Source organism: Danaus plexippus, chromosome 2 (assembly GCF_018135715.1).
Source record: "Danaus plexippus chromosome 2, MEX_DaPlex, whole genome shotgun sequence".
In the NCBI taxonomy this organism is placed as follows: Eukaryota; Metazoa; Arthropoda; class Insecta; order Lepidoptera; family Nymphalidae; genus Danaus; species Danaus plexippus.
In genome coordinates this window covers 3,567,559-3,584,402 of record NC_083537.1, presented here as the reverse complement: position 1 = coordinate 3,584,402, position 16,844 = coordinate 3,567,559, and the positions used below count along the sequence as shown (strand labels likewise).

The following is a 16,844-nucleotide window of genomic DNA, read 5'->3' as shown; positions in this document are numbered from 1 at the left end:
TCGGATCCCTGTCGGTAGCGGGAAATTATGTGACGTGAAAATATATTTCGATCGGCAATCTACTTTACAGGTTTGGCGGATTTTTGATCAGAGATTTGATTGTTAGATAATGACGATTCCGATTGTTATATATAATGTTCTGTTAAACGTTGACGTGTTATAACGATAAATTGTGGTTACAATGTCAATTTATGATAATGTATTTACTACCATTAAATGGAGGTCGCATTATTTTATTTATTTTATAATATTCTTGCGTTTAAAGTTACGTAATATTTTTAAAACTTGCAATAGATCTTGGCTGAAGTGTTATGGGTGTTTGTGAAGTTTTTTATGGTCTTTATTGAAATATAATAAAATTTTGCCTCCAAACTCTGCCATAAACCAGCTCTCTGTATAAAACAAATTCTAAAACATGGTTTTCTGTACAAAAGGCCATAACCTGCAATGCGACATTAATAAAAGGCATTTTAAAAGCAGTATTCGAAAACACTTATTCGTAAATTAATTTTATTCTGTATAAAAACTATAAATAAACTCCACTTATACAACATGTTCATGTAGTTTTAAATTTCAATACTTCGACATAAAATTATTCTGAAATTTTACGCTGCTTATTTATGGACTAACGAGTCGCAATTTACCTATTACAAGTAAAAATATCTAAGAATCTTATTAGGAAATGTTCAAAACCTTAAAATTCCAAAGGTCCCAAACACCTGCCACTTGAACAATGGATCCTACCTTAGTCCTTAATCATAAAACAGTATTAGGTTCGTTAAATAGATTTTGAAACTGCGAGACATGTGAAAGCCTGTACAAACAATAGCAATCATCTGATCTAAGAGGCTACACAATGCATTACAAAACGAGTTGGTAAATATGTCTCGGTGAGAGTGTTAAGTGGCGAAACTGCTCTACAATGGAGGCATTATCAGCGGTTGCTTGGCGCATATCAGACATAGGTCATCGTCGCAACCTTTCACCGCTGTTGCTAAATAGTGTATTTAGCTAGAACTGTCTATTACACAAAGTAAACATAATAAAAATTTGAAGATCAGAATAAAGAATTTTTTTTTTAAAAGGATTATTTTATAACAATAGTTATATATTTCGCTTCTAATCAATGTTTTTGTGTAATTTCATACCTAACTAAACTAAAATGATATTAATTTACGATAGAAGCAACTAGTTTGTAATGTATTTAATACGAGATCCCTAGACCAATGAATTTAAATATTTATCAGTCTCAGGCCTGTTTAAATACAACCCTATATAGTTAAAGAGTAAACTTTACGCTATTTGAAAATTTATTTACTTCTGTAATTGGATTTCAAGTTAATTGTTATTCAACGCACTTTTTCTGTCCGTTCGAAATGAAATACTGGTTCGTTATATTTTCTTTGTCTTTATTAAATTATGTAAGTTATTTAGCGTACAATTTTAATTTAATATAACGCTGTTCAATACGAATGTTTTTAAATTTATATATATTATTTTTAGACATATGCAGATTCAGATAGCTTTGGAGATGATTTCGCAGGTAGGTATTTTGAAATAGGAAAATTATTTGACAAACAAAGGTCACGTGAATGTTGTAAGCGTAATATGTTTCAAATATAAATATTCAATAGAAAATAATAGAATGAGATCTAAGATTTTCGCGAGTTTTATTCATTTAAATGAAACTAGTATTATTCGGATATACTACGCGGATTTTATTATTTAAAAACTACATAATCCCGACGTTAAGGTTACTTTGCAGCAACCGTGATCACGGGCAGACGAGATCACATCTCGTATGTAGTTTTTAAATAATAAAATCCGCGTAGTATATCCGAATAATACTAGTTTCATTTAAAAGAAAATAATAGAATCTTTCACGAAAAAATAATACTGATATATATATATTTAGTACACAATTTGGTTTTGGCACTACATTAATTGGAAGTAACTCGAGATCCATTAACGACTCATGAAATGGTTATTCCGAACATTCACACGGGTTGTAACGTACCCTTTTTCCGATAACACTTGAATCGTTTAAGTTAGAAATAAGAGAACGTAAATTACCTATAGATACATTTATAATAACCAAGTTTTATAAAAGATGATGGCGAGAAAAGAAACTCAGAATCCAGAGTAGGAACGGATTACAGTAGCGGAAATCAAGATAGGCACACATCGCTACTTTATGGTGACACAGGATCTGGTACGTGAGATCTGACACGCTAATATCAATTTGAGGTTAAGTTTACGAGATTGATAATCAAAAATCAATTTAATCGATATTAATATGACTTTATATTTAACAGAAAAGCGGTCTATTATGACTGGTGAGTATTTTACTATTAAATCCTGACCTGTTTTCCCGTCACATTCGTTTCTCGCTCCTGAATTCAATGAGATATATGAAATTGCGTTGATACACCGAAATAGACAAGCTTTGTATCAGCCATTTTTATAAATTGAATCCGTCAGTCCATAGCTTCAAAACAGCAAGATAATGGGCACGCCGCTATGGTTTTATTTTATATGATACTTTATTTTGAATTTCACAGGCGATACTTTTACACCTCTCGACATGTTACCGATAGCAGAAAAATTAATAAAAAAAGGTAAGTAAAAATAATCAAAAATATAGAAAAAAATAGTTGTATGATGCAATAATGATAGTTCATTTTTTTTGTCGACTGTCCAAGTAAAATAACAGATATGAGTAAACCATTCTATGCTTAGATAAACAAAAGGCCTCGTTTTGAATTTAAGTAATTTCAAAACCCTTTTTTGGTTTGATTTAGCGCACTATGTTACATTATTTTTAAGATACAGTCACAATTTTTTTTTTTACTATAGGTAATAGACGAATTAACACTTGCGATTTAACAATGTCAATTAGTATTGAAACAACGGGATGTGCTTATTGTTTCAGTTGAGGAGCCCGGATGTACGTATTTACATTACGTTATAAAATGGCTGATGGGATTATTTTATTTTATAAATATTTCAATATAAGGACGGCTTTGTTGCAGCTGGAAAAGGCTTTGTCAGTTCCACGAAAGGTCCCCAGGAACTTGCGGATAAGTTATTCGAAGCATTCTGTATGTTTAATATATAATGAAATTATTTATTTACATAAATTGTTAGTTAAATACGTTTGTATACATTTGTATTATATATTCAGTTTTCAGCACCAAGCGGATTGTCACATTAAAAGGTAAAATCTATTATAAAAAGTATTAGATCCAAGTTTTATAAGACGATCCCATAATGAAGATTATGTTAACATTGATAATTTTTGTTTAGACTACGATATATCTGGTTTAGACGCCTTGCAAGCCCTGGCTATTGAAGGAGAACGTAAATATTATAGCAACATTATTTATTTAATATAAAAAATAAACTAATTTGGCGCATTTAAAGACTTGGTACACTAAGACCGAATACGGATTTAAATAAAAAAATGATTCCATATGAAATAGATATTGATTTGAAAATGAAAATATAATTTAATTTATAATAGCTGCCGACAAAACTCTAACAGAGGATGTGACGGAACCGGCACAAAGGATGTATTTAAGAGGTGAGTATATTCAAAATAAAACTTATCACTAGTTAAAAATATAACTATTACTTTTTTTCGTTAACGACACCGCAATCGTTACTTTCAGGGCAGATAGTAAACATCAACAAACCAAGGAAAAGTCATTTTAAGTGTGAGTGAATTGTATATTCTAGAGATATTTTTTTTATAAAATAAATTAATGCTAATTTTAATGTCTTCAAGTGGTAACAAAAACGGTTCCGAAAAAAGTCAGTCAAAAAAAAATCACAAAAGAAAAAAGACGAGGTAATTTTTCTGTTATTATATAAACGGCTTTCAAGTCGCATCCTAAAGCTATATTTTTTTAGGAATTCTGCTGGCCAAGAAATTACCGAAACAGAGAAAACTGATTGTCAACCAACAGTCGAAACAGAGCACAAACAGAAGTCAAAAGATACGTAACAAAGATAATAAAAAGATAATGAGGAAGGGAAAGAAAATCAATAAAAATATAAAGATGAAAACAACTAAAGTGGGCAAAAGGTTGAAACCGGGTAAGAATATTAATTTCTAAGATTGTTATTACAACAGGCTTAGTGGGAACGTTTGTTTTTAATAATATTAAAGGTAAGGCGTCACCGAAGTGTCGCTGGAACTACGTGTGCGTTGACCCAGCCGACTTGGACACCTGCACGGTTCATACGTCATGTGGCGACACTAGCTCAACTATGTCTGGTAAAACTTCAAAACAATGACATCCAGTACAATGACAACTGGCCATTAATATAAATACATTTACAGATTATAAAAGAGAAAGAGAAACTAAAGAAATCAAAGAATTCCGTAGAATGCGTAAGTATTTTGTTAAAATATTATTCCATGGATTATTATAATATAATCGTTTTTCTATATAGTTGGTATCACTCGCGTTGACGAGGAGGTCGAAAAGATATGTGAGTTATTCCTTAATTATTGACTGTTAATGTTGCCATAAATAGTTGAGGTAATTATAAAATAATTTCAGTGGAATCCCGAAACATAAAAATACGTCCGGCAAATTTAGGTAAGAATGAAAGTTAATGAAAAATTTTCATTAAACATATTAAGTATTACGTACTTTTGAAATTTACCTATCGAAATTATTATAGCAATATATATTTTTTTAAACATCAGTCTTTTCATACAATAACTGTATAAGGTGACGTCTATGCAAATGAAAATATTTTGTCTCAATTACAGAAGCAATCAACAAAGTGGAAAGTTTATCAGAGTTCTTCAATAATATCATCGACCGTGAGAACACTGGTTAGTATATTTTTATTTAGTGTAGCTATAACTTGAAACAAAACTTTACTATAACGAAAGTGTAAAAGATTAATGGAAAAATTTTCATCGGATATTTTAAGTATAACATACTGTATATACTCGTATATTCGTGAATAAATTTCACTTACAAATAATATTTCAGGGTCCACAGCACCGATCCAACCAGATGTAGTGGTGTAGATTTATATCCACTCGGAGGTTACGAGTTTGTGTATTTTGTTTTCAATAAAAAAAATATATTCATCCGATTTCATAGAAGCGATGGCTGAATAATGCGTGGATTTCATTTTTAAGTATCATTCCTTTTAAAACTGGCACAGGAAATTATATGAAAATATTAGTTTTAATTTACTTATTACACTCAAACGTTACTACACATGAATCTCTTCTGTAGTCTGCAGTCAATTATATATATTTAAACTATTTCTGGATCTATTAAGTTTTAAATGAAGTTGTTATATATAGGTAGCGGTCCCTATAAATATATTGTAATATAAAACCCAGTCAAAGGTTAGAGGTTACACACGAGGCTCCGTAAGTCGGACAAGGCCGACGTAGACACTAGACAGTAGTCTCAGTACGGAACCATCTGACACTCCAGCCATTCAGCCTTTATATTTCACAACAAAGAGAACAGTTTCATTGAGAAAGTTTAGATAAATGTTGGCGATTGAGCTTAGAACTGGGGTAGAAGTATAATGCAATTTTATTCTTTTTATTACAGACAAGGGCACTTTGTTAACTTTCTTAGATATCGTAGGCGGTAGACGTTTGAGAAGGCTGCGTTATAACAACAACAGCATAAAATGTATGAATTTTTTCACGTGATTCAGAATTAAAATAAGAATAGAAAAATTTTATATTCTTTTTTTTTTTTTGATCAGAAGCGTTTTTTAAGCAGTTGCAATGAGTTCTCTCTGAACGTGCGTCGCTTCTAAAGGTTTTATATTCAGAAAAATACAGCACTTCATATTTATAGCGTTCAAACCATTCTTGTAAAGTTCAATGTTCAATCATGATTCATTTGACATTCATTTTGAACGATCAATTGTTACGTAATTATACAAAGGATAAATAATGTCGAAAATACTTTCAGTTTATTCTTCTGATCCGATAGTTTTGAGAAAAAATGATACAAAACTAAAATTTTGTGACGTTAAACAATTTTTATGCAGTCACTTTAATGACCAAAACGAGTATACTATATTAATACAGTATAAATTTTGATCTGCCCATAGTACCGTTGGCCCTATAAAATACGTCAGTGAAAGCTTTTAATATTTTAATGAATTAATCTCATAGCCAATGGGATTTTTATTTGATACGAGATTAAAATATAGATGATAAATTGAGGATTTTATGATTAATAAATATATAAGTGGTGCAATTTATATGCACTGTGATCTCAAGTCAATCTCATTTAACGTAAATTTTTTACCACTTTCGGTTCAATACTTTAAATCATATCAAATACTTGTCTTTCCGTGTTCCAGATATATAAATTAGAAATTCTATTAACACCAAGGCGTTTGCTTTGAACGAAGTTCACATTTAAATGATACAGTATTTTTCGGATAAACTACGCGTGATTTATTTTTGTAAAAAACTACATACTCCCGACGTTTCGGTTACTTTTCAGCAACCGTGATCACGGGCAGACGAGATGTGAGAAGTTCACATTGTTATTAGAGTCGGTAACAACAGCTCATGACCGAGTCAATTATTAAAAGAGAGCATTACAGTTACACTAAATAAAGGAATTGAATTCATCAAAGAAGTAAAAGAAGATATAATAATGAATGACATCCACTCAAAAATTAAATTTTTAAAATTTCAAAGGACGATTCTCGTGACAGTAGGTATAAATATAAAAATTATATTCCATGGAACTGTCAACTCGCTGACGACTAATGAGTCCGCACGTCATTTTGTAATCATATATCAGATATAATTAATCAAAAACACATCCGTCCTTCGTAATGTAAGTTTACTCGCGGCTTAATGTATAAATTGATTTTGATTTCAGCGGAACGTGATTAAAATGTATGTATAAGTTTATTATATGATGAAAATCCCGGTCCGCAGAATTGTTCTGAACAAGAAACGCTCGTTTAACGCTTCATACAATGACATTTCAATTTGACTTAGCCGTGCTCGGATTCTGACGTTGTATGGTTAGTTTTGAGTCCAGGTATGCTAGTGACAGCTACAAATAGAGAAAATACATTAAATCTTACTTGAACTCTCAAATAATACGAGTATAACAGCAACAGAATATTATAAGGAATCTCGTACACGAAATGATTAATAAACGTAATTTCCAGGAGCGTGTCAGCATAGGGTTGCTCAAATTGTTATTTTATAATCGTTTATACGGCAGGTGAGTTCACCCAATTATGTTTCGATCAGACGCGGGCGGCGCGCCGGCGGCGTGTGCGGTCGCCTTAACCAGATTATTGGCCGGCGGCAAACAGCCAAAGCCATAAACTCACCACAGACTACTTTTCCAACGAAATGTTTCTTATTAAACTAGCACAGTAAATAATCTACCGACTAACTCTTACGTGCCCTCAACTAATACCTTTTAAATCGTTTTCTTTTCATTTATTATATTTCATTATCCAATTCGTAATTGAATTTAAATTTCAATACGTAATGTGTAATAACACCGCCAGTTTGAACAAGAAAGTATGTACATAAAACATTATTGAAAATTATGATCAAATAAATTAAATAAATATTGACTTCGGATAAAATGACTTCGCTCCCATATAACTCGCTGCGACGCGACGTCGACTCGAGAATAACTTGATACAAATTCATCACCGCGCATTAGGGAGAAGCCAGAGTTACCATTGTATTTAATATTAATAACATCGAGCAATAGACATAGCAGAACAAAAATTAAAAACTTTTTAATTAAATTTATTTTAATATTTTTGTTGCAAATCATCTTTATAAGGAGAGAAAAGCTGTTATAAAATGACATTTTTAACCTAACTGTCGGTGAAATGTCTAGCATTGTATTGTTAGTCCAAAAGCTTTTGAGAGTGCTGGCTCATTGTCGATTTCACGTTGAAATGCTCCGAACTATCGTGAGTTGGATCTAACGTGAGATTATCGATGACTAAGTAACTATATCATGGAAAAAATAACAAGATCAACTGACAGACATTCACATCTCGTCTGCCCGTGATCACGGTTGCTGCAAAGTAACGGAAACGTCGGGAGTATGTAGTATTTAAAATAATAAAATGCGTAAAGTAATCCGAAAAATATTAATTTCATTTAAATGAACACTCGCGAAGTCTTAGATCTCATTAACTATTTCAACATCACTTGCTTTTCATTCGAAGAAATCATTTATTATATAAGTAGAAATTACCATGAGGTTATATTAAAATGTATTGACAAATATAGATCGGTTTATTAAAGTCAGTACACGCCCTAACATCGTTCAATCTGTCAAAGGAAACTAACTGAATACAGTAATTAATAACCTAATAGATTCTGTGACGATAACTGACCTCGGCGGCTCAACGTGCTCCTTGAAGCGGTACGGATATTAAGCGGGGAGCACATTCGACACTTGTATAGGTAAGATCTTTAATACACCACACCGGTATCACTTATAGACAAATAGATGGCTCGGTGCAAGTATATTGTGTATGTAGAAATTACAAAGAACACTCATTGCAGTAAAATATTTTTTGAAAATAATAATTTAGATAGGAATTGTATCAAGTGAAGTAGGCAACGTAAGGAAGTAACTTTACATATAAGACTTCCGAAGAGGTGAAGAGATTAAACAGTTTGTAGGATGATTCGCGTTTTATGTGTTGAGAATGTTGACGTAATATGAGTACATAATTATAAGCAACCCTACCTGTGCAATAACAAAAATTAACACGTGTATAGTGTATACATGTTTAATGCTAATTTTAGGTCTCATGGGAAGGTAAAGTTAATGTTTGTTTTGCTTCCATTGGTTACAGAAATGGGAGGGATTTAAGAAAAAAATTTCAGTCGTCAATCTTTAAAAAAAGACTTCAAATATGATAACTAAAATTGAGAGAGAAAATTATTGTTCAATAATTTTGCATATTAGATAGAAAATATTTCATCATAAAGTATAATATTTATAAAAATTTAAAATATTTTTTATATTTTCAATATTATCATAAAACATATATATATTTCTTTTGTTATTATTAAGAATAAAATAACGATGAAGGTATTTTTTTTTGTTTACAAGTAACACTCTTCTATCATTATGTAAGTGTCAATGCCATACTTGTAAATTTGATTAATAAGGAAATAGACAATTGTTATCCTGTCTAGTACGGGGGTATAATATATTAGTTTGAAGGTTACGCTATTACTGAGCCGTTCATCAGATATTGGCTTCGACTATAAATACCACAGAGAACTCACAAAGCAAGCCTGTTGCAATCTTTTTAAAAAATAAAAGAGGAGGCGTCATCGATGCGGAAATTCTGATAGCTGGCTACATTGAAATACGACGTTTCTTTGTTACTTTCGGTTCGAGAATAGAAAAACTAACATCAATAGTTTTTGTTGTGTTTTATCTCAATATAGCAACAGGATATAATGTGTTTGCTACCAAAATGTCTACAAGAAATTAAGGAGTTTATAACATTTAAATGAAAAAAATATTTTACGGATTTAAATGAATACTAGCGAAAGTCTTAGATCTTGTTAATTTATAACATTGCTTTTATTTTATGTATTCATACATTAGATTCCTTCATATGAAACTATATTCAATACTGCTTGTATATCTACGGTAGTACGTTAATATAAATTTAATATTATGGAGTCAGAACTTCTGTATATACTGTGATCCGATATTACTCAATATTCGTGGATTAGTAGAATTTCTCTGGGGCTTCACAAGCGCGTTACGACTCCCTCCTAGCTCCGGCATTTTCGATTTTTTTGTAGCCTAAAAAGCTATATAGTTTGATTTTTATATATTTAGTAAGACACTCGTCTTATCTTTTATGATAACTTCTAGTTACTGTATAAACTTGTACAACTCAAGAGTAATAGTCTTTGTAATATATAAGAAGTTAAATTATTAAATTATAAATCTAAATGTCAAATATTTATCACGTTGAAAGCCTTTAGAGACATAGCATCCAGCTAAGGCAATAATTTAACGAAAAACGTTCATAACAATTTGGAAGGCTTCATTTAAAAGCAGAAACTAAATGTGAAAAGGTCAACCTTTAAAGCATATTATTTTCCGATACTGTAAGTTATTACGAGTTTTGTGGGTATTTGTTTCAGATACTTTTGACATTGATATATAATGAAAGAAATATTTAATATTCTTATAGTTATAGCTTATTCTAATAATATCATAACTAGATGGAGAAGTTTATATATTTGTAATGTGTAAAGTTAAAAAGTTATTTACAGATGAACGTAATTTACGTTTTTAAGTATCTTTGATTTACTATTCCAATTTCAAATTAAGAATATCATTTTGTATACTAGATAGTAATATACATATCAACATTTTATGAAAATACTTTTATTACATTGAATGTAATAGTGAGCAAAATATCACGTTTTCCTTTAAGAAAAGAAGTCAAAGAGTTGCTTGTCCTAGATGAAAACGCTAAGACTATAACTTATAAGACTATTATTTGTCCTTCAAAGCAGATATTAGCGCTAGAAGCGGATCAAGCACAATAACCTACAGTACATAAAAACTAACAATATATTACAAGATCTCTTTTACCTTCTCAGACATCTAAAATCATTCTTTCGAGCGCATTAGCTGCTAACTTATGCTATTACCCTTAATTACCTACGAGATATTTTAACAACATAAAGGGACAAACACTGTTTTACTCTTGAAATATGCAGATCTCAAGGGTGACTTTCCCTTCACGAAAATGCAAAACGAGGAAGTTTCGTTCTAAATGAAGCAAGCAGCTCCCCTATGGGCCCGGACAAATAAACTTTTCGTTCACGAATCACAAGGACATAGCGAAAGTTTTAAAACTTTCAGCTTATGTAACGGGAAAGAAGGACAGTGACAAATTATTATTAATGAGCTCCTAATAGTAAATTTATATATTTCAGGATACAGCTGGTTATAAGGATGCAGTGAACCAAAAAATCAAAACTTCGTCTAAGATTAGAAAATAATTGATACTGCCATGGCAACCCTTTAAATATACTTAACAATATAATTTTAATATATTTATTAAATATATTGTAGATAGCGAGGTAAATGAACAGTTTGTAATCATAAAACGTAACAATAATAATGTTAGTATATCGAGCCCAAGGCAAGGCGTCCCGCCAACGATTGGATTAAGTAAGGACGCCATAAGCCGTGTCCCTTAAATAACATTTAATATTAACTGCTCTTAGGATTACCTACAGGAACACCCTTAAATAGATCGGGTGTAATGGCGGCGATTTCCGCAGTGAGCACCAGTTTGTTCGGCAGTGTATGTGGTCAGCGTAATTTCCCCTTTGATATCAAACTATACAACTAACCGCACATATGAAAGTACATACGTAATAAGTTACTTCATTGTAATCTCAACTTATTTGACGATATATAAATATAATTAATGGGACATTTATTTTAAGAGTAGCATTTAACTAACTTTGATTTTATTTCAGTCTAGTTCGTTATTAGCATAATTAAGACTATTATCACGACGTAATGCAAATAAGATTAAGTCTAGTGACAAACAATGATCTGATTTTAAAATAAATAATAGTTAAATTTTTAATTCAGATTACGTTATTTTACAATGGTCTTATTTGGAAACGTTATTCAGGTATTCCAATAACCTTCGATACTGTTTACTAAACTGGTGCACGAAATAGCAACAGTTTGAAACATCGAAAAAAAAAATGTTACCCAATTAAGTTGAAAAAATTTTTTGTAATAAAGAGTACACGGAAGAGAATGCAATCGAAAAATAAACATTTACAGAACAGGCAACTATAGGTACGTGTACAACAATACAATCGGACGGCTCGTTTTGATGGACTAATACAGAATGCTGACGATTTTTCTTTCAAATCTATCTATCGTGATGTATAGTAGAAAGTGTTATTTAGCAATAATTGTAATTAAACCAACCTTTGAAACATTCGTTGCTCAAAATGTAGTGGAATCTGAAACAAAAGAATACTGTATCATACTTCGTATTTTCTTAGGTCTGTTATGCTCAATGACAACATATTAGGTAAGTAATTTATAATGCGTTTTAAAATAAAAGTTAGTTTATTATTTTTAAACAATATGTCTGTTTGCGTCTCGATTCTCTTTGAGTCGTTACTTCCTATAACATAATTCCTTAACTAGTTATATAAGTTGGTTTGGAATAATGCCATATGAGCCTTCGCACACATCAGGCTAGCTACATCGTCTATCAATATCTGTCGGGCGCCAAGTACCCAAATAAAATTATCATGAATGGCCTGCAAATGACATATTCTGTTTTCTTTCTCGTATTTCATTATGACCTTATTCAATGCCGTTCGTTTTGAATAGATGTGAGCACGTTTAAGGGAACGTTTAATGAATATTTTATTGAAAATTGTAACACAGATCAGTGAAGAAGTTTGTTTTACAAGTATATATCCTATTCAAACAAATAATATTTATCCTATAACAATATTTAAAGTTTACAAGTGCAGCTAACAGCAAGGAATATTCTCAAATGATATCGCTGATAATCCAATCGTATTAGCGTAGATAAGCGGAAAATCACATTGGAAAATTCAAACACGGATAGCTGGTGTCATTATGAAATTCGTTATCATTTTGCTACTTTCAGCCTCATTGAACATGACGGGACTGAACAAATTAATCATAAGACACATGTAAATAATTCATTAGCGATGGCACGGAGCCAGTGCCTGCGTCCACTGCACATGCCCGTCATATCTTCTTTATGTAAGCTTAATTATGGAAATAGTTCAAGGGTTCAATATAAATTGGTGTAATTTGCATCGCCAGCGATCGACAGATTGATCAGCACTTAACCGCTCCTCTATATTTCTATTAAAATATTGAATTTTTATACCTATGATTAATTGATTATATTAAATTTAGAGATTTTGTTAAAATACTCAATATATACTTATCGATTTAAATGCAGCACGATAGCATTAAATATCAATCATCTAAAAAAAATATGATTTTATGATCTTTTAAGTTCAAATATTATAAAGAGTCGTTTTGAAAAAAAAAAATCAATTCGAAAGAGTATATATATATTTTAAATAACAACCAAACAGAATGATATCTTCAACTTCTAAAAGTCATACTGTCTGGTGCGTATAACTGTCCTTGGCACATTATCTGTATATAAATCTAATCTATTACAACACTGACATCAAGTTAGCACATTATGATTCATCACAATTATCCCGGGATAAGATGTTGTTATGTCACTTATTACCGAACACACGAAATAGGAATTATAAAACGAATTCTTGAAGAATGATTGTAGTTATAGTCATTGATAACATTAAATTAATACGATGACGCTGTTTAAAGTGTTATTTTCGATCGAGTATTGATTGCACTTAATAACAACGGATTTCATGTTATATATGGTACTGAAAGAACACGTGGCAGCAAGGGTCGGTCATTGACCGATTTAAGGGTACCGTTAAACACTTTCGCGAACAACTGCGGTTTCTCTAAAGGTGTGTTCCAGAAATTATTTCATTTAATATTTATATCAATGACATTATATAAAAATAGGTCTCAAGTGTATTTATAAAACATATTTAAACTATTGAGACACTGTTTAAAATAACGTTAAAGGAATGAAGTAAAATATACTTTGTTTTTAATAGACGCCTTATTTAACGCATAAGCCCTACTCTGTCAGCATTAAATTATCAATGAAACGTAAACATATATTCACATTTATATATTTCATACAGTAGTTTATAAACAAAATCGTTGATTTTAAAATAAGATTAAACTAGTTGAGTCACATTGTTTCGAAAATTTAGAGCTCAACTCTATGACGAAACCCACAATGTACCGAAAATGTGCGTCGCATCAAATATGAATGGGACGAGGTGTGAACCGGCTTTAGGTTACTCTGATCCACGACTCCTGATTATATTTTACAACCTTGTCACGTTGCCCGTCTTCCCTTTACTACGGTATCACAAAAGTAGAGGTCTCTAACACACTTTCCCGCTCCACAACGGTAATAATATTATATGTATTGCAAAATACATGGCTCTGAATAGATAAGCCAGTTTTATAACATGATGAGAAAATAATTTTTGTCTTATTTTCAAGATTTCAAGACGTAAACGATCCATTTAGTAGCTATCATTGGCTGTGGATAACAGTGTGATCGCAATAGAGACTATTAGTATTTAAAAAATATTGAAAGAAAGCATTGCATTATATCTATAGATAATAGCCACCAAAATAATAACATTTTACAATTAAATCTCAAATTTCTATAGTTTCCTCCAAAACTTTCTCCACATTCATGGGAAACTTGGAATTAATCATGTATGTCACGTTGATTGATAAGTGCCTGATGAGATACAACGTCGATGTGTTTGCATGTGTTAGCTAGCTCGAGATGTTACTTGTCATATTCGTGATGCAGACATCCTAAATGCCTCAATTTCTCCGGAATATACAATGAGTCTGCTGAATTATGTTACGGATCACACGGTGTTGTTGTATATGTGATAAATTGCATGGATTGCTGTAAGTTTACCTTATTCTCTTAAAGAGAAAAAATTAAGTTTAATATGTGTTAAATAAAAATTGAAAGAGCTGTTGAGGGAGGAATAATTTTTACAAAAATTACGGAATCTCAACATATATATTAAAAAAAATGTATTTTTTTGTTTTAATCCAAGTATAGTTCATATTTTCATGCACACCAATGATTATAGCGAGTTCAAAAGTGTATTAAAATTACATGGCAAAGAGGACAAAGCGAGTGGCGTACGAAGTTGTACGTTATAAATCACAAGTTTTGAGGCGGACGCGACGCTCCGGGGAACTACCGCCATAATTAGTATACCACTCAACTTTAGCTGAAGGATTTTCTTCGGAGATACGATATAGGCACGTGTATCTAATTCTCCATAGTATACGTTTTTGGGATGGCTATGTCAAAAAAGTCCCTTTGCCCCAGATAATATATCTAAACAAAACAGCAACTCAACGACTTGCAATGTTCTCATATGTAGGGTACTTAGCTATAAATTTTTATAAAAATATGTTTATTTTCTTCTCAAAGTCTAATAAATATCCATACATCCGTACATACTTTCGTATATCTTCTGATCCTCTTTGGAACATCAAAGCATACACAGAAATACGCCTGTCAAATTAAAAATGGTTTTCATAGATCATAAATATAAGAAAGTCGATATAAAAAGTCCCTTTTAAGTTTAAGTATAAGAAAATGTACTTAAAATTTGGGTATCCCTACGATCTAACGGTCTTGTGCCATTCCAAGGCTCCTTAAGGAAATCCCTCTCCCTACGAAGGGAAGTAATGCATTTTCTTTTATCACAGCGAGGACAGTTTGCGCAGTTTCAGAGAGGGGTCCCTTTTACGATTATTGTATACACCGTAACATGCAATCTCAAATAAAGATTTTGCTCAAAATTCTCTAAGTTAGCTTATACATCACAAAGCACACAGCCAAAACTACATGTTCATGATGAATTTTGCCGTAGGCTTCGTCAAAACAGTTCGTTACGTCAGATCAATATTGTATTTCATTTTACGTTTGTACTATTATATATACATATTTGTTTGTATATTTTATCTGCAATTTGTCTATAAAATAGAATATTTCCTATTTAACTTCTATGACTTTTGATTTAAATACAAGATTTGTTACCTTTAGAAAGATTCATTTTTGATTTGGGTTCCTTGATATTTTTGGGGTAAATATTCGGTTATATGTTCGAAAAGAAACTAGTCTATCAATATTTTTGCACCAAACATTACCCCTGATAAGACGACATACTGACAAAAATTTTATAAAGTTTGTATTTTCATTAAAAACAAAATAAGGGTAAGTAAAAATGAGGGAGGAATAGATAATTAATTCTATACTCTTGACAATTTATATGATATGCTTTTACATAAACTTAGTGTTGAGACTGATAGGAAAAAAAGTTAAGACCTCTTCAAACACGGTCGCTTTGAGACAAAGGGAGTAATGATATTAAATTTTCAGAGCTTAAACATGATTGACAGGAATATTTACATTAAAATCTTATAAAAATATGAGATAATCTGATTAATAATTAATATTAGAATAAGTTATTTTTAACCACTAAAACTACTAATAATTTTTCCCCATAAACATATGAAGTTGAAGACATGTTAGGGAGATCTTATTAATCAGATGATGTTTATCATGTCATTATTGCATGATACATGTTTCACATTTGGGCAAACCAAAATGCCTGTACGGAATTTTATAAACCTTCGCAGTATCGTGCATACAAAAAGGAAAATAATTAATTATTTGCGAGTATATTATTTTTGTTACCGTAATTTCTGTGGCTAGACTTTTATGTTAGACTTTATATAGAACTTAACCATAATAGCGAACTGCTAAGACGTCGAAGCTCTTATACGTTTCAATTACATTTATTTACAAACATTTACCGTTAACTGCTGCAAAAATAAATATATGTAGATAGAAAAAGATTATCAAAAAAAAATCACCTCTTGCCAAATAAAAACTATAACATTTTAATGATTCCATCACGAGGTGTTATTCAAGTATACACCGGCATTAACAATCCGATATACAATGTTAGTATATTACTGCAACATTCCCGAGAAAGAGATATTTCAAGAGTGAATGACGCAAGCAACGATCTAAAAATGTCAAAATCGTGTTCACATTTCGCCTTGGGAACGGAGTCGTCCAGTGCAAGCTGCATCGGAGAA

General features: G+C 31.3%; 2 protein-coding genes across 3 annotated transcripts in view; one reads left to right on the top strand and one right to left on the bottom strand.

The window, feature by feature from the left end:
- LOC116779749 (uncharacterized) overlaps positions 1-16,844 on the bottom strand; it is an 85,772-nt gene that overhangs the window by 54,216 nt on the left and 14,712 nt on the right. Inside the window, exon 2 of one of the 2 annotated variants that reach the window (XM_061522953.1) lies at positions 12,009-12,043. The exons of the other annotated variant lie outside the window; for it this stretch is intronic. The gene's annotated coding sequence lies outside the window, so the exon portion shown is untranslated. The remainder of the gene's footprint in view (positions 1-12,008; positions 12,044-16,844) is intronic. 2 annotated transcript variants of the gene reach the window in all.
- On the top strand, positions 1,315-5,293 carry LOC133319260 (uncharacterized). The gene is made up of 19 exons (XM_061523014.1): positions 1,315-1,421; positions 1,504-1,543; positions 2,111-2,212; positions 2,316-2,336; positions 2,562-2,618; positions 2,933-2,947; positions 3,033-3,101; positions 3,185-3,217; positions 3,307-3,360; positions 3,524-3,583; positions 3,672-3,716; positions 3,788-3,850; positions 3,913-4,098; positions 4,172-4,279; positions 4,346-4,396; positions 4,459-4,497; positions 4,569-4,607; positions 4,784-4,849; positions 5,013-5,293. The coding sequence occupies exons 1-19, from the start codon at positions 1,377-1,379 to the stop codon at positions 5,048-5,050; spliced, it is 1,131 nt and encodes a 376-aa protein (XP_061378998.1). The 5' UTR covers positions 1,315-1,376; the 3' UTR covers positions 5,051-5,293.

Coding starts and splice junctions, on each gene's coding strand:
- LOC133319260 (XM_061523014.1), top strand. CDS start 1,377: ATGAAATACTGGTTCGTTATATTTTCTTTGTCTTTATTAAATTAT. Junction 3,361..3,523: donor CCTGGCTATTGAAGGAGAAC/GTAAATATTATA, acceptor AATTTATAATAG/CTGCCGACAAAACTCTAACA. Junction 3,851..3,912: donor CACAAAAGAAAAAAGACGAG/GTAATTTTTCTG, acceptor ATATTTTTTTAG/GAATTCTGCTGGCCAAGAAA.